At 36.1% G+C, this 19,223-nt stretch overlaps 2 protein-coding genes across 2 annotated transcripts; one reads left to right on the top strand and one right to left on the bottom strand.

The window, feature by feature from the left end:
- Positions 1-125: 125 nt before the first annotated feature.
- ccdc51 (coiled-coil domain containing 51) lies at positions 126-16,154 on the bottom strand. The gene is made up of 12 exons (XM_067416474.1): positions 16,076-16,154; positions 13,643-13,728; positions 12,558-12,646; positions 12,387-12,473; positions 10,435-10,547; positions 10,059-10,171; positions 9,751-9,908; positions 9,582-9,678; positions 9,399-9,450; positions 2,841-3,175; positions 2,562-2,726; positions 126-1,012 (listed from the first exon to the last, which is right to left on the bottom strand). Exons 1-12 carry the CDS (start codon positions 16,137-16,139, stop codon positions 233-235), a joined length of 2,139 nt encoding a protein of 712 aa, XP_067272575.1. The 5' UTR covers positions 16,140-16,154; the 3' UTR covers positions 126-232.
- tma7 (translation machinery associated 7 homolog) lies at positions 4,767-6,188 on the top strand. Its single transcript, XM_067415392.1, has 4 exons — positions 4,767-4,875; positions 5,195-5,250; positions 5,443-5,530; positions 5,664-6,188. The coding sequence occupies exons 1-4, from the start codon at positions 4,860-4,862 to the stop codon at positions 5,696-5,698; spliced, it is 195 nt and encodes a 64-aa protein (XP_067271493.1). The 5' UTR covers positions 4,767-4,859; the 3' UTR covers positions 5,699-6,188.
- Positions 16,155-19,223: the final 3,069 nt, after the last annotated feature.

Genomic DNA, 19,223 nt, shown 5'->3' on the forward strand with positions numbered 1-19,223 from the left:
CTAAAAAAACAAAATGTGAATGGTGTTTCTTTGTGGAAAGGATTTGTTTAATAAAAAATTAAGCACATTCTTAAGTATATTCTAGCATTAAGAAAGAATAACAAAGAATGAACATAAAACACTGATTCTTAGTATTGACAATATTTAATCTTTCACAATAGTTGTACTCTTTTGTTACATTTTTCACTAGTGTATTAATTGGCCCCTAAAGTGCACATTGCCTGCATACTTTTCAAGAACCTCTCAACATTATGTACAGAACTGGCACGGTCACAGCAAACGCAGCACAGGTCAGGACTGTATTGTATAAACTGGTTTTGTTGATGTGCGCCTCCAGTCTCTTCTCTGTTTGACCAAGGCCTTGAACGACTATCTCTGTATCACAAACAAAGAGCTGAGTGTCTCGGGTTTGAATGATTGGCTTCTCCAAAGGACGAGACTTCAGGGTCGTTTTCACAGACTGCAGCTCCGTCCCGACCTTCCCGACGTTCTCCTCCAGCTGCTGCAGCTGCGGTTTGAGGCTTTCAATGAGCCCTTGGGCTCTTTGGCTGTGTTGGAGGATCTCTCGAATGGCTTCTTCTGAGGCACTGGATGCTGAAGTTGGGACAACTGCAGCCGCTGGCGGGACGAACGCTGACTTGACTGTTTTCACATCTGCTACGCCGCCTTTCACAGTCACCCTGAGTGAGTCGATGAGGTTGCTGAGTTCGTCTTGTTGCATTTTGTGCATGCTGGCCTGGACCTTAATCGCTTCCTGAAGACTCACCGGCCCCTTCTGGGCCTCCAGCAACAAGCTCTTCAGTTCCTGCAAACGTACCCGGTTTATGTAAGTGGAGCCCATCACCCCAATGACAGTGCCCAACACTGAACCAATGATGGACCAGTTTTTGGTACGTTCAGCTCTGGTCCTTTCTTTCTCGTGGCTTGCTCGCACTGCAGCCGAGAAGAGAGCAAACTTCTCCCGCTCACCTTCTTCTGAGTTCTCATAGGCCGTTCTCAAGCGCCGCTCTTCCTGTAAATGATGAAAACGTTAAAGGGAAGGTTCGATGGTGCAATCTATCTACGTAAAGTTGTGGTCAGAATTATAGGCCCCCTTGGCAAATATAGTCAAAGACGGCTGTAAAAATAAATCTACATTGTTTATCCTTTCATTCCCAAAAATTGCAATGATCTAAACTTTTATTGAGGTATCACATTATGAACATGTTCATAAATCTCCAAAACATGTTGGACACAATTATTGGCATTCTAGATTGGCAATTTTTTGTAGTAAAATATCTCTGAAGAATATTCCCATTCATTTTAAACATTTTTAGCACACCAGGGTGACTATGAGCATGAAATTGTCCAGCAATGACTTCCTCGTGAGTATAAACATATGGAAACACAAAGGCCAAATTCCCCTAATCATTCATCACACTAAGTAAAGCCACAGAATATAGTTCTGATGTGAGGCACAAGATTTTTGAGCTTCACAATAGAAAGAGGCTCTAAGAAAACAGCTAACAAATCATTGAAAATCCCCATATCCACCATCAGGGCAATAATTAAGAAGTTCAATCAACTAAATATGTTTTGAATCTGCCTGGAAGAGGACGTATGTCTATATCGTCCTAATGCACGGCAAGGAGGAGAGTTTGAGTGGCCAACAACTCTCCAAGGATCACAGATGGAGAATTGCAGAGATTAGTTGAGTCTTGGGGATCAGAAAGACTAAAAAATAATTATCAAACAGCACCTACTTCAGGAAGTTGTTCAGGAAGGTTTTAGGAAAATCCTCCTTGCTCATCCAGAAACAAACTCCAGCATATTCAGCTGCCAGACTGAACTTCAAACGGGACCTGGTTCAGTAGTCAGATGAAACTAAAAAAAATAGTTTAATGTTGTGTGGGCCTATTTTTTTGCTGGAGGTCCTGGACATTTTGTTCAAATTCATGGTATCATGGATTCTATCAAATACTTTTATTAAAGATAAAACAATTTAAAAACGCAGCCTGATGGCCTCTGCTAGAAATCTTATAATGGGCCGTGGTTGGATCTTCCATCAGGACAATGATCCAAAACAAACATCAAAATCAACACACAAATGTGTCGCTGTGCACAAAATGAAGCTTCTGGCATGACCATCCCAGTCCCCCGAGCTGAACCCTACAGAAAATGAGTGAACCAAAAAAAGAAGCACCACCATGAATCTGGGAATCTGAAGGATCTGGAGCGATTCTGTACGGAGGAATGGTCTCTGATTTCTTGTCAGGTGTTCTCCAAACTCATCAGGCATTATAAGGAAAGCGCAGAGCTATTATCTTGGCCAACGGAAGTTCAAAAAAGTATTGAATAAAAGGGTGCCAAAAATGATGTCCATGAAAAACATTTATTTCATGAAGAGATTTTCTGCCACATTTTTAATTCTTTTACTTCAATGAAAGGTTAGACTTTTGGGAATTTTTGTCATAAAAGATCAAAAGGATTAACAATGCAGATTTATTCATATTTACCATGGGGACCAATAATTCGGTCCACAACTGTAGGTTTACCTGTAGGTCTTACTAGGTCTACCTCACCTGCAGTAGTTTGTGTTCCAGTGTGGCTAACTCTAAGTAATGTGCCTCTTCACGTGACACACGGTCCAACCGGTCCCTCACTTCCTTCAGCCGAACTTGTAGAGCCTCAAGGCTGGAGTGAGCTTCTTTGACGATTCCCCTGGCGACCATGAAGGCTTTTTCGGCCTAATAGCAATACATAATTGCAATAAACATTGTAATTAATTCACATTATATTAGCCGATGAATGAATCCAAGAGTGAAAAGTGCATATTTTTGGGATCATTTGTCAAACGTTACCTCTGTGACGTTGGACTGGGCATCTCGGACTTCATTAAGCCCGACAAACTCTTCATATCGCTCCCACCAGTAGTTGACGGTCACGGTTGTGGTTTTCACCAAACTTCGGCCCCACTGTTTCCCCAGATCTCCAGCATACGTTAACACCGATGCTGTACGCTCTTTAACAGAGGTAATTTTATTCGGCTCATCTTTCGGGCTCTGTTGCTGGGTGCAATAAATTCTTTGGAGGTTCCACTGGACATTGACAGACAGCTGGTGTCTGTTGAGACATGTGGAGACATAGCTGCTCGGAAATACAGTCTTCCCTCTGAACCTCATTGAAGCCACACGTCAAATATAGAACCTGAAAGCATTGTCAAATTAATACATGGACTTCATGAGAGGATCCAAAAGGTAGAATCAGTGATCCTGTAAAATAGGGTTCCTCCAACTCGTTCCTGAAGGGCCACTGTTGTATCAGGGTTGGAGTTAAACTTTGCAGGACCGAGTTTGAGGAACCCTACTTTAAAGGGATAGTTCACCCAAAAATCAACTAGCCCATGATTTACTCATCCTCAAGCCATCCAAGGTGTATATGACATTCTTCTTTCATACGAATACAATCAGAGTTAAAGTAAAAATGCTCTGGCTCTTCCAAGCTTTATAATGGCAGCCCAAAATTTGAGGCCCCAAAAAGGCATCCATCCATTATAAAAGTGCTCCACGCAGCCCTGGGTGGTTAATAAAGAAGCGAAGTGAATCGATGGATATTTGTTAGAAAATTTTAACATTTTATAAAGTAAAGTATCTAGCTTCTGCCAGCCTTTCATATTAAACTTACGGGAAAAGCGTAATTGGCACGATGATGATGGCAGACATAGTGTAAGCATTTTGAACTGCGAGAGACGTTAGACTTTCTGCGTAAGTTGAATACGGAAGATGGTACGCCGGAAGCTAGATATTTTACTTTATAACCTGTAAAAAATGGATATTATTCTTACACAAACCCATCGATTTGCTTCAGAAGGCCTTTAACTCCAACTGTATTTGTCTAAAAGATGAATGTCATATACACCAAGGGTGGCTTGAGGATGAGTAAATTATGGGATGTTTTTATACATTGTTATGTGAACTATCCCTTTAAAATAATGTTTTCTAGTTCAGAACTAGTTTTTCTAGGAGAAGCCCATCATCCAGTTCTACAAGAATGGATAAAACAAAAACATGTATGGGATGAAAATAGACAGACATAATATAGACAGGTTACAATGATATACTATAGTTTACATACATTTGATTTATCCTAAGTCCTAAGGTCAGTTACACAACATATACAAGTTAAATACACAGCAAAACATGTCCAATGTAGCTATGACGCTGTTATATTTACATGCATACATTAGCCTATATTTACTAACATTTAAACTGATTACCCAGCGGATGAATGAATAAACTAATGTCGGTAATTACAGTTCGATTTCATTTCAGGATTAAACCAACAAAACGCACCAGCGATTCTCCGTTTCGTCGCGTTGCTCGGGTTCCTATCTTCTCATGTTTACAGAAGACTGAATAGTATATAAAATATCTGTCAAATTTCCTGAAATGTCATCTTGCTACATGAGCGCATTTCTTTCAGGCAGTAGCTGGTAAACTTTTGAACTGATTCATTTGTTGATGATCCAGTTCAACCGATTCTCAAAGCATTTATAAGTCAATCGGCTTCATTAACCCGCCATTTCAAACGAATTCGTTTTAATATATATTATAGGGATTTCGTTTGGGAACACAACTGTAAGGTTGACATTTTGGGATCATAAACTACGCAACAATCTAATGTTTGGGAACACTGCGACTCAAACGAATCAAATCATATCAGTTAGATGAATCATTCGAACGAACCGAATCGCAAAATTGAATCAGATACTATTGAGAATTCTGTTCTCTCTCAGGCACACGACTGGCGCACTACATCCGGGTAACAGCTGAGGTCCTGACAGCGCGGAAAAAAAGCATTAGCTAAATAATCTGAGCAACATGTCTGGAAGAGAAGGTAAGCTTAATTATAATAAAAACGGTAAACACGACTGTTTTCAGATTGTTTAAAACGTAGTAAGTAATTAAAACGCTATTTTCCGACTATTCCATGTCTTTACACATTATAAACATGGCGATTTATAAAATAAAAAAAAGATGTATATACACGATGCTATCTGCTTTAGCTGCATTTAGACATTTCTGCATGCTAATGAATACTTTCTTTTATTGTTATACTAATAAAATAAAAAATCTCTTAATATTACAACGTATTTTTAAAAAAATTGTAAAAAGTTGATGGTATCAAATACCTATATTGTTTATTTTTTATGCAGGAGGTAAAAAGAAACCCCTCAAGGCTCCCAAGAAGCAGTCGAAGGATGTGGATGATGTAAGTTCAGTTATACAGTCATGTTTCGGTGTAAGTGTTTATACATAAGCACTGGTTTGTGGACCGATAAGCTGCCTTTAGAGTAATGACCACAGATCATATCTACCTAAAAAAATTGAAATAATGCTTTGTACTTTTTCACAACCGGTTGAATTGCATGCACTCATCCCATGTTTTATTTACAAACTACAGGAAGACATGGCTTACAAACAGAAGCAGAAAGAGGAACAGAAAGCACTGGAACAATTGAAAGCCAAGGCTGCGGGAAAAGGGCCTTTAAGTAAGAGACACGCTGTCATTCTTTCTGATTTAAATCTGATTTTATTGTTCTGAGTTCATTAATCTAATGTAGAAAATCTTTCTATGAAGCATTTGAATTGTTCTAAAGTTTCTCCTGTGATTTCTTTCCATAGCTGGAGGTGGAATCAAGAAGTCCGGGAAGAAATGAATGTATTTATATTGCTTGCTGTTCAAATCACCTACTTATGATTTGGGTCCACAATAGCAATGTCAAATGATTTTTTTTACTTCCTTTATATTTCTCATGTAAAGAAAACGTCAAGGAAATAAAGTTTGTGATAACTGTACATTTAAATTTCAGACTTTATGTCTTTGATTTTTGAAACACGTTCAAAGTTCATGACAAATCAACTGTACAATGTCCAAATATTTCAAGTGTATGTTAAATATTCGGCTCTCCAGTCACACTTTTCATGTCTCCAAATGTTCCATCCTCCAATCAAAAACAAATGTCCTGTTATTGTTTCATTATGTGGATTAGCTAATGTGCGTGTTTGTTTAAGCTGCTTACATTCATCCTTCAGTTCCACCTCTACTGGACAGTGGTCACTCACTTTCAGTGTCTGTGAAGATGTTAATCTGCTTTAGTAACATACTAAACCAGTCCTCAAAAAATAAACTTTCTGTTAGAAAATTGACAGTAATAACTCATGTCTTCATGGTACGTGTGATTAAGTTTGTAAACCCAGTACTGGGTCTGGAATTATGTAATTATGGTCTTCATTTTAAGATTTTAAATTCCTGATGGAACATGACAGTCATATGTGGTATCATTACAAAGCCTAAATTTGGAATTAATTGTTTAAGACTACTTTTCACATAAAAAGACTCACTTTAAACATGTATCTTACATAGAGGAGCATTTGAATGTTTAAATTACAGTTATGGCAATTAATATACCAATACCTATGATTACCCAGAAAACGCAAACCATGTGGTTCCCATTTGGTTATTTTTTGGGGGGAACCAAATTAAAACATTTTATATTGGTTATTTTTATGTGACCTATAGAGGACATTTCCAAAATGTTCTGGCCAGGTTATTTTGGGAGAAAAGAGAACGGTCCCTGTAGGCTCTTTTTACATAATAATTTTATACCCATGCAGATACCAATAGGCTGAAGAGATTATTTTAATGCTTGTGTAATTTATCCATAAATATAAACTATAATTTGCAGAATTAGAAGCAGCTTTTAATAAATTAGTTTAGTCAAAACGCATTATAATTTTAACATAGCGAAAATTAAGCCGTTGTTAATTGTCTCCAGAACAGAAAGGCACGCGTAATTTAAAAATAACGGCCATTTTGTTTTAACTCACTAACGATTTTTTATCGATGTCTTTGTTGAATAAGTTATAGTAAAATAATATAAAAATTCATATAAAACCCCATAGCTTACATTGTTATGTGGCGCTGAAGAAACGTAAAACTGGTTGAGGTTCAGTGATAAATTATCTTAATCTTACGGCTAAATTTAACCGGAATTCATTTCAAATTAAAATGTTTAATTTATATGATCGGATTATTTCTACTGATTAAAAAAAAAAAAAAAAAAATTCAATGACGTTAACGAATTCATGTTTGATTCATAAAAATAAAAAAAGCTTTCATTAAGGCTATATTGTTGATGTAATAACACAATGGTTACCGAATGAATCTCGAAATAGATCTTGTAAACAAACTAACGTTATAGGAGAAACATTGCTTTCAGCTCCGATTACCATATCTCATCTTAAAGTAGCCCAAATGATACATCTAGGGTTTTATCTTGGACTTTTTTCTTCAAAAATGAGTCCATTCTGTGAGTTTCCTTCGGTAAATAATCAAAAATTTGCCTCATGAATTCCACAGCGAGGTTCGGCAAAACTCGGCCAAGATCGGCAATGTACGGGTGATGACGAAGCACGAACCAATGGAAGCTGATGATCTTAGCATGACGTAGATCTAACCAATCAGAATCCGGGAGAGTGTGCGCGCACAAACAAACACGGAGAGCGGAAGAAAATAATGGGGAAAAATAGTGATTTAAGTGACTTTGAACGTGGGATGGTCGTCGGTGCCAGACGGGCTGGTCAGAGTGTTTCAGAAACTGCCGAGCTACTGGGATTTTCACGCACGACCATCTCTAGGGTTTACAGAGAATGGTCTGAAAAAGAGAAAATATCCAGTGAGCGACAGCTGTGTGGGAGAAAATGCCTGGTTGACTCCAGAGGTCAGAGGAGAATGGCCAGGCTGGTTCAGGCTGATAGAAACGCAACAGTAACGCAAATAACCACACGGTACAACCAAGGTGTGGAAAAGAGCATCTCTGAACGGACAACACGGCGAGCTTTGAAGCAGATGGGCTACAGTAAACAGTTCGCACGGGCTCAGCAAAATAATGATATAAAAGATGGGGAAAACGTTGCCTCTGAGGGGACTCTACAGGAACATTCAGATGGTAGGATCAGAAAAAAAATTCTACAATCATGTAGGCTATTAAAACTTGTTGACAGATAAGCTGCGTCAAATAAGGCCAACAGAATCAGTCAAGAGTTTGATTGTCCAAATGGTTTGTACTTATAATGACTTGCTGGATTGCACACGCCCATTCCTTGTTTTATCTACAAACTACAGAAGGACAAACAGGGACAGAAAGCAATGGAACAAATGAAAGCCAAGGCAGCTCAGAAGGACTTCTAAGTAAGAGATAAAGCCACCTCTCATTCCTGAATCTGTCATTTAAGTGCTGTTTTCCCACCTGAGTTTATTCATCCATATTTCTATGACGCTTTTAAGTGGTTCCTTGATCAACAAATATCTTTCTTCTTTGTTTTTCCATAGCTTGAGGTGAAATCAAGAAGTCCACGAAGAGATGACTGTGTTGAGGCATGTTTTAGTGTACTGTTGTTCAAAACCACCAACCAAGCCAAAGTGTCTCGATCGCCTCCAGGTGGTTGATCCCAGTATAGCTCATAAACCCGTATTCCAGTGAACATACACAAACAAAACCATGAAATTACACTTCAAATACGTTTTGTTGGTTTCTCTCATTTTAGGTACTTTTTATCACACTGGTGTAAGTTAAAGTGTTAGGTTTACTTTTAAATAAATGTGGTTTTAGTTAGTTATGTGATGCTAAAAAAAAACGGGGATGTGACATCATGATTGACAGCTTCTCTGATCAAATATTATGGGAGGAGACTTGAGTTTTAGCTTTAATTTTTACATTTCCATAACCGTTCCATTTCACACCGATATAATGAGTTGTTCTGCAGTAAACTGTATACTAACAGATACTGAGGTACTGTGGGCGAGGTTTTGATATCGCGGCTCTACTTCCTGCTTTCTACTGCGCAGATGCTGGTCCCAAAATCTGCGCAAGATGACATATTCGGACATTGGCAGCTTCATTTTTCTACAATGGAAGATGGTGAAGGGACGTCGTCCAACTTTACAGTCTGCCACCAACTTATGTTTTGGGTCCAAAATGATTTTTTAAGTCACTTTATATTTCTCTTGTAAATAAAACCTTAAGAGAATAAAGTTTGTGTAAATTAATTTAAATTTCATATGTTTAATGTCTTTGATTGAGAAACATAGTCATATGACATGCAAAGCTCATGAAAAATACAACGGTACAATATCCAAACATTTCCAGTTTAAATTCTCATGTAAACAACTCAATTGCTTAAAAGTTTTAAATCAAGCTTATCCACCCAAAAAGGATCTCCAGTCACACTTTTCATGTGTTTTCCAAATGTTCCATCTCTTTGTTTAACCTAAAAAAAACATGCCGTGTGTTATTTTCATTTCATAATGTAGTCATTTTGCACTGTGTGTCTTAAGTTTACGTTTAAGCTGCTTACGTTTTATCTTCAGCTCCACCTCGACTGGATAGTGGTCACTCACTTTCAGTGCCTGTGAAGACATTAAATCTGCTTTAGTAACATATTAAACTAGTCAAAAAATATTAGTAAGCTAAATGTACAGTAATAACTCATGTCTGTATGGTAAGTATGATTAAATAAGCTGTGGTGTAAGTTTTTTACATCCTCCTCTTTCAGTTTGTAGGCCTTCTGGAAGTTGAATGGTTTCGCAGAATTGGGAACAACAGCGTTCACCATATCGTCTCCATACACCACAATCCTGTGCGTGAACATGTTCTATTAATAACAATGAGATCATAATTTATGTTTTTTCATCAGTGTTATCATTTACCGGTCATAAGTGTTGTCGTTGTGTGTGCTGGCTGTGGTGTCCTCGTCATCGTTGATCAGCCAATGGAAGTTTTTGTCAGTGCGGATGCGGATTTTTTTCATGTCTTTATCCGGCACATAACTTCCATCTGCATTGAAGTCCCCCAAAATCATGATGTTCTGCATGGATAAGGATTTCAAACTTTGTGTTATGTTGTAAGTTACCATTTTATAAAAACAACAATGCATGGCTTCTAGTGTCTCATTGCTTAAAAATATAGTATTGAGTCTAATGTCTCATTAGGTGTATAGGTGTGGATTATGTTTTACATCAGTCTTCCATTTCTGCTTGACATCCTGAAACACGTCATACAGTTCATCAATTTCCTTCACTGAATCCTCAGGCTTTGTGTGGACGGGCATCAGCACTAAATCTTCCAATACTGCCGAGACATGAGTACAGTTAATAATAATAATACTAATAATTAAAATAATTTGTATCCACACACCCTCTGTCAAAGCCCAACCCAGCCAGTGACTGTTCAGTTTCTGTTGTCAATGACATACATTTGGGAATTAAGTGATTACACAATAAGAAGAATTGATTTCTTATCCTGAATTTTTTAGTCAGGGCTAATGAAAATATGCTGCGCTGTGCTCTGTTGAGCCAAAATCATGAGATTTTGGATGTTGTAGCCTACTTTACCTGTGTTATGACATTTGAATCGCAGGATATATGGTTCTCTGGCGAAAGCATTTTCATCTCCAGGCTGGTCATCTTTGTATTGGTAAGACCCAACCAAATCCACCAGGTCGTCCCTTTATATTTAAAACAAACCATGTAGTTCAGTGAAAAAAACAACAAGATTAGATCTGAAAAGCACGTTCGTTCTGAAAGTGATTCCAATGACATTGTTTCTCTGCATTGTTAATGTTCTAGTTGCTGTGTGAACACTGCTATTCAATTTAGATTATTTTTTTAGATCTTGATCGTTATAGTTATCATCCTCAGTGTGAACAGACCAAGGCCCGGATATACTAAAAGCGAAATTGAAGAACGAACTGATGTGACAATTTCTAAAAAAAAAATCAGGCCCAAAACAAGCTTCATTTGGAGTTTATAACAGCTTTCCAGAAATATAGGAGCGAGTGCAATTAACAATGAACGCCACACTGTAAGTTGATGAGTTGATTTATCCGTGTTTTAATATCATTCTTAGAGATGTTTTGATGGATGCTGAGGTTTTTTAGGTCGGGTAGAAGAATCTGTGATCTCTGAACCAGTTGAGAAAATAAATATGTGAATTTAGCAAGTTTCCTACATATCTGCAAGCATATTTTGGTATTTTTATGCTTTTAGTAAAGTTAATAACATACAGCCCCTTTAAATATTTTATTTCCGAGGTCCACTTATGTTAGCTCATAATAGTTTTTACAGTAATAAATTCTTTCTTGATTTTTGTTTCCCTCTGTCTGATCTTTAGAATTAAACAGCCTGTTTGTGTTTGCTGTGCCTTTAAGACTATATATACAAACGCGTGCCGCCTCTCACCGTAAGTGGGCGGGGCCAAGTTTTTTAATTCAAAACAAGCGCCACTGACAGGTAAATAATGAGTGACGGTATAATGTGTTCAAATGTCCAAATGTGTTTATCTATCGGACATCAGAAAGTTGCAGACAAGGTAGCGCCATTCCGCCATATTTAATTTTTGACAGGAATGAAAATGAGGCTGTGAGGGATATAATTAGTGTGTCAATGGATACTGTAGTTTAACAGTACACCGATTGTTCAGTTGACGAAATATCTTTCCAAAACTTCCAGTAGACATAAACAAAGCTGAACAGTTTTGAGTGGTGAAAAAAATCATGTGACCTAGTACCTTTAAACAGTGCGTGAATCCCAGACGGCTAACATTTTTAATTTCATAGATCGTTCTGTGAATGTTTCTGGTTATAAAAATAAAACCTCCAAAAAGCAATAGGGATCGTTCTAATATAGATTCCCTTTAGGTTGTCATAAAAACATTTTTTTAAACTTCCTGTAATGTTTTTGGTTATAAATAGAACTTCTCTAAAATAACCCTCCTAGAAACTAGAACCAGATGGAAACTTTAGGGGAACGTTATGTTTCTTAAAGGGTTAGTTCACCCAAAAAGGAAAATGATACTATGATTTACTCACCCTAGTCATCCTAGGTGTGTATGACACTCTTCTTTCAGACGAATACAATCAGTTATATTAAAAATGTACTCTTTTATAGTGAGTGTGACCATAAAGTCCATAAAAGTGTATCTCTCCATCATAAAAGTGCATCTATCCGTTATATAACTGCTCCACACAGCTCTGAGGGGTTAATAAAGGCCTTCTGAAGCAAATTGGCATGTTTATGTAAGAAAAATATCCACAATTAAAACTTTATAGACTATAATATCTAGCTTCCGACAGTCAGCTGTAGCAAGTTGACTATTTTAATATAACTGATTGTGTTCGTCTGAAAGAAGAATGTCATAATACACCTAGGATGACTTGAGGTTGAGTAAATCATTGGCTAATTTACATTTTTGGGTGAACTAACCCTTTAAGCAGCTGCATTTTTATCTGTATGAAAACAATAAGGCGAAAACAACCACTATTGTAACCTCAAAATGACACCATTACCTGTAAAGGAACATGAACTGTTCTTTGTAATTTCCTCTTCCCAGGCGTGTGCTGAGCTCCATGGTGTACTTATGTGTCTTGTTGGACCTGTCGAAGAGCGGTCAGTCATGGTTACAGTCATGTAATGATGTGTTTGTTTTTCCATGAAAAAAACACACCTTTTTGACTCACTTATTCAGCTCTTTGAGGAAATTATCCATGGCATCTCCGCTCGAATCCACCACCTCTAGAATGACGATGATGTCATAGCGTGACACTATCTAAAAAAATATAAACCGTTATTTCATAGTGCTCCTCCCTTGAAGGATTATCAGACATTAAGTTAAATAACATGTTATCACTGTCATATGGGATGTTTTGCATATATCTTGGGAATTTTTGTAGGTGTGGATGGCTTCACCTTAAAGGGATAGTTCACACAAAAATGAAAATTATTAATACTCACCCTCAAGTCATCCTAGGTCATATGACATTCTTTCAGACGAATATTAAATTTAAAATTATTAAATTATATTTAAAAAGCCCTGGCTAATCTAAGCTTTAAAATGGCAGGGATTGTTGCTCTGTTTTTGAAGTCCATAAAAGTGCATATGTCCGTCATATAACTGCTTCACGCAGCTTCGAGGGTAAATAAAGGCCTTCTGAAGCAAATTGTTGTGTTTGTGTAAGAAAAATATAAAAATGTAAAACTTTCTGAATTAAAGTTCTGGCCGATTGTCGTCCGTGGGAAAGTATTGAAAGTGCTTCTCGGAGTTCAAGATGCGTACGCGACGTTCGCCGGCGTACCTGGTCACATAAGCCTTTGAACTGCAAAGGCACTTTCAAGACTTTTTTTATAAACTGAATACGGAAGGCGATCGGCTGACACTTTACTTAATAAAGTTTTAATTATGGATATTTTTCTTACACAAATGCATCAATGCACTTCCAAAGGCCTTTATTAACCTCCCGGAGCCGTGTGGAGCAGTTATATGATGGATAGATGCACTTTTATGGACTTCAAAAACAGAGCAACAATCACTGCCATTATAAAGCTTTTATGTTAATAACTCAACATGTATCCGTCTGAAAGAAGATTGTCATATACACCTAGGATGACTTGAGGGTGAGTAAATCATTGGCTAATTTTCATTTTTGGGAAAACTAACCCTTTGATAAGGGATATTATCATTAACTAAAACTAAACCATCTGTCATTTGAACAAAATATAAATTCAAATTAAATGAAGGATACAAAAAAAAAAAAAATCACACTGCCTTGATCAGGGTTTTCAGCACGGCCGGATCAGACAGTTTTGATTTCCCAAATCTCTGGACGTTAAAAGAAGCGACCTTCATGATGCCTGTCAAACATAAAATAAAAGAAACCAAATTAGAGATGTGCAATGTTAGTGGACAAGCCAGTCGATTATATTTATAATGGTGCTTTCTACACTGTAAACATTTTTTGGTGTTTTTTGTTGGTTTAACTTAAAAAATAAGTAACCTGGTTGCCTTAAAATTGAGTTTATTGAAATAAAAAAATTGAGTTGATACAATGAAGGAAATTTGTTTAATAAATATGCTGTAAAAAAAGGGCAACTTTTGCAGTACAATTGACTTGGATTTTTAAGTTATTTCAACTTAAATTATGTTAAACTGACTTAAAAAAATTAGTTACATCTTGTATCACTAATAAAAAAAGGTTTAACATTTCTTAACTTATTTTGATGAGTTAAAACAATGTAAAAACATATGTTGTCATAACTTATTGATCATATACTTTTTTACAGTCTAGAAACTCAAAATATTATCGTCTCTGAACCACATAAAAATTTGATAAATCATGAAAAAAACACATACCCAATATGCTTACAAAATCTTTTTCAATATGCAAAATTTTTAAAGCAACCACACTGTAAAAAAAAATGTTTTTTGTTTATGAGTTTATTGAACTTAAAAATTTGAGTTGATACAATGAAGGAAATTTGTTTAATAAATAGAAACTCAAAATATTGTATCTGAACCACATTAAAATATTGATAAATATTGATAAATCATCAAAATAGCACTATTTGGCATGTTTCATTGCGTCATCAGAAATAAAACACACACAATTTCCCAATATGCTTACAAAATCTTTTAATAATATTTTAATAAAGGTTGTCGAATCTCAAAAAATGTTCATTGTATTAACTCAACATTTTAATTTCAATGAACTCAAAATTGTAAGGCAACCAGGTAACTTTTTTTCTAAATATATTTTTACAGTGTATAAAACCTATGCTTATAAATACAAATTAATGTTTTCTTTTCTTTTTTTGTCGTGTAGTTGTCAACAAATATTGTGAGAAATCCTGTTTGTTCTGTTCTTAGAAGGCTGTTGCGATCACTTCTCTTTTAAGATGAATACCAAGTAAAATAACCTGTTTGAGGAGCCATTTACAAAACGTTTGAGATCCCTTGACAAGATAATCTCCTTTAAATGGTTGATCAAGACCTTGTTTAATCCCGTCTCAATCAAAGAGGCGTACATTTAATCAGGTTGAGAAGGATGGACCCTCAAAACAAATCACATCTTTCATCATCATCATCATCATCATCACAACTTGATGAAATCACCACAGTTTGGTGGAAAAGAAAGAGTAGATCTGAGTAAAACTATTTCAGGGTCTTGGGGTTCAGGGAGCGGGTTCATGCCCAGAGGGTTTCTCAATGGCTCTCTGAATGGAGCAGAAAGGACTTTCAGACATGGCTAAGCAGCACTTCAAAGAAGAAAAAACGCCTTTAAATTAAATCTGCACTCTGGCGGCCATCTGTCACGGACATGACACCACCACCCAAAACGTTATTTATGATGATGGTGCCTCTTCCAGTCGTGGATTAAAAAGAAGAAGAACCATTTACAGAAAGTGCTTTCACATTCCATCGCATTCAACACTGCACAAGCTCAAACAAGTTTAGGGGCTACCAACTACAACGACTCCCAGTTGTGGGTGTTGGAAAAAAAAAGTTTAAAATTACAAACATTTAAAATCGAAGCAATATAGTAGGAATATAAAAAACAGCCAGATTTTGAAACAAGAACATTTGTGGGTGTTGTTTACAATGCCAAAAATGTACATGCCAAACAACTTAGTAGGAATTAAAAAAAACATCCAGTTTTGAGCCTTGCTTGCTTCTGAGACGCTGGGATTATATTTCCAGACACTTTTTAAACGATTAAAAACAACAATAAAATGCGTTATTGTGGTGATGTACTTACATTGTACACTGTAAAAAATTAAATGTTCAATAAGTTATGACAACATATGTTTTTACAATCTTTTAACTCATCAAAATAAGTTAAGAAATTTTTATTATATTTATTAGTTATACAAGATGCAACTCATTTTTTAAAGTTAGTTTAACATAATTTAAGTTGAAAGTTGATTGTACTGCAAAAGTTCAAAATTTGCCTTTTTTTATAGTGTACTTACTCAAATAAGTACAATATAATTTTAAGTACAATATATAAGTACAAAATAATTTCATGTACTTACTAAAGAGTTGCAGTTAGGGTTTAATTAAGTGTTAGTTGTTTGTAATTATGCATAATGTACTGTTATTACTATAGTAAGTACATGTAACATGTAGCTACGTCACCTTAAAATCAAATATTACTAAAATAATTTAAGTTTCTAAGGAGTCCAAGAACAAAACCCAACTTACTCAAGCACTGGTCTGTAGATGGGCTGAAGAAATGGACTGTAGTGATTGATAAAAACAGCTGCATTTCTTATATTGTACACCTGTGGCCTGATTGGCTAGAGTAACCTGTAGAGTATTTTGGCCCGGCCCCAACCTGGTCATCCCTCGAAACATCAACACAGTTCCTCCCTCTGGGATTACAGCCACACGGAAGTGGAAGCTAAGGAGAGCAGGTGAGTTCAGAAAATACACTCATCCTCATTACTGACACAAAGGGCTTAAATTCCACTTAAAGGTGGAGAAATAATGAGGGATTTGACAGCAGAGTTAATCTACTAAGAAAAAGCAATGAAGGATGTTTTAGACGGTCAGGTGTATCAGGAAGTTTCTTCGTTAAAGGATGTAATGTGCTTGTTTTTGAAAGTGCATTATAAATTCTGCAGTTGAAGCTCGTTGGTCAAAGTGGACGTTGGGTTAAATTATAACCCAAAGTTAAACATTTCTCTACATACCGTAGATGTTACTTTCAACTTGACGGGTTCTTTGTGTTTATAACGGTGGTCGGGAGGAGTTCATGTCTAGACAATCCAGGCACTGTGCTCTCTTCTACGGTTGAGAAGCAGTCAGTGTCTCCATAGCGAAGTGAAATATGACTACCATAAAGATCAGTGAGCCAAAAACAATATTTACACTACAACAGGTTTTCAAAATGTCGGTTTACTGTTAAAGAATGATGCCTGGAAAATGGCGGGAAATGTTGTTTATTCAGATTTGTTGACTGATAGATACATTGTATTTTAAAAAAAGTCCGTAAAAATAGGGCAAAATGTAGGCCTACTGTATAAATATGAAGGAATTTTCCATGTTGGTTTTTTACAGGTACACTCTAAAAATGCTGGGTTGTTTTAACCCAATGTTGGGTCAAATATGGACTAACCCAGCAATTGGGTTGTTTTAATCATGTGGTTGGGGTAAATATTTGCTTAAGACAACCCAACTGCTGGGTTAGTCCATATTTGACCCAGCATTGGGTTGTTTTTTACTCAGAAGAGTGTAGAGTGTATTTTACCTGTATTTTGAATTACACATTGCATTAGTTTATGGTTTAAGGGTTAACGGAAACCATTTTTTTACACAGTGTAGATAGATAGATAGATAGATAGATAGATAGATAGATAGATAGATAGATAGATAGACAGACAGACAGACAGACAGACAGATAGACAGATAGACAGATAGATAGATAGATAGATAGATAGATAGATAGATTTTTCACATGAAATAATTTAACATTTTATTCCTTAAATCCAATGCCACCAAAATGTTGCATTCTAGCAAATCAAGGTTTAATTAATCGTGAAGTGGGAAAATGTTATTTGCAAAGCATGTAGGGAAATCAAATGGTTCTGAGGACAGAGCCAGTGACATTTTACATCATGTTGCTAAAAACGGAGTGTATTCACACCAAGTCCAAGTGCTATTCGCACTAGCTCCACCTAACTATGCCTGCCTGTGCCAAACAAGTTAAAAAATACCCATAATTCAACGCCTTCAGTTATCAGTAAAGCGTATGGCTAATAGATCACTGTTTTGCTGAGATAAATAGTTTCGAATCTGCCTTTTGCAGAGTTTCTCTTCTCTCTTTTCTCATCACAAATCACATCGGAAAGGCTTTTATTTTCAATAACAATTAAGAAAATGTTCTAAATGTGGAAAACATTTCCTAGATTTTTTAAAATAATAATAAAAGCATTTATTGTGTAGGGTTAGGAGTAGTTGTAAGGAGGGCTTTTATTGTCCCTTTAAGGCGGCATCCATTTAATAATTTAAATTAAAATAATAATTCACACTGTTATTATTGCATCCTGTTAATGTACAACACTACTGAGGTGCAAATAGTATGTATCTGTCAAATTAAAGTATAAATTACATGTAATTACTGTTTATATTGCAAAGAACTGCAACTTTTTTGTGGTGTAAATAGAATATATCACTATTTCCACTTAGTAAATAGAAACTACAGCATTTGCACTTAGTGTAAATATCCTCTATCGCTCACTTAGTGTAAATATCCTCTATCGCTCACTTAGTGTAAATATCCTCTATCGCTCACTTAGTGTAAATATCCTCTATCGCTCACTTAGTGTAAATATCCTCTATCGCTCACTGAGTGTAAATATCATCTATCGCTCACTTAGTGTAAATATCCTCTATCGCTCACTGAGTGTAAATATCATCTATCGCTCACTTAGTGTAAATATCATCTATCGCTCACTGAGTGTAAATATCATCTATCGCTCACTGAGTGTAAATATCATCTATCGCTCACTGAGTGTAAATATCATCTATCGCTCACTGAGTGTAAATATCATCTATCGCTCACTGAGTGTAAATATCATCTATCGCTCACTGAGTGTAAATATCATCTATCGCTCACTGAGTGTAAATATCATCTATCGCTCACTGAGTGTAAATATCATCTATCGCTCACTGAGTGTAAATATCATCTATCGCTCACTGAGTGTAAATATCATCTATCGCTCACTGAGTGTAAATATCCTCTATCGCTCACTGAGTGTAAATATCATCTATCGCTCACTTAGTGTAAATATCATCTATCGCTCACTTAGTGTAAATATCATCTATCGCTCACTGAGTGTAAATAGAATCTAGTTGCTATTAAAACTCAGTGCAAATCTAAAACCCGCTGCCTTAAAAAACATTTTATTCATATACACTCTATTTTAAGGAGTCCATGTTACAGTGTAATTATACATTTAAGTATTGAGTAATAATAATGATCTACATGTTCTTACTATAGAGTTAGGGTCAGGATTGGGGCTTGATTTTGGGGTTAGTTGCATGTAAATATACAGAATAACTACAGTAATGTAACGGGTAACAAGGACACCGAATTAAAGTTGGTAACACTATTTTACAGTGTCATTGTTACATATGCGACATGTGTTTACTATAGTAATAACTATGAATTATGTATAATTACAAGCAACCAAACCAAAGTACATGTAGTTAATTATATAAATATATAATAAGACTCCTTAAAATAAAGAGCAACCATGAAGTGTTACCAAAAAATGCATCAAAGTTGTGAACCACATATTCTCAAGAAGTGGTAGATAAGCCAGTTTGAGTCAGGACTGCATTATTA

Source organism: Pseudorasbora parva, chromosome 14 (genome assembly GCF_024679245.1).
Source record: "Pseudorasbora parva isolate DD20220531a chromosome 14, ASM2467924v1, whole genome shotgun sequence".
NCBI classification, from domain to species: domain Eukaryota; kingdom Metazoa; phylum Chordata; class Actinopteri; order Cypriniformes; family Gobionidae; genus Pseudorasbora; species Pseudorasbora parva.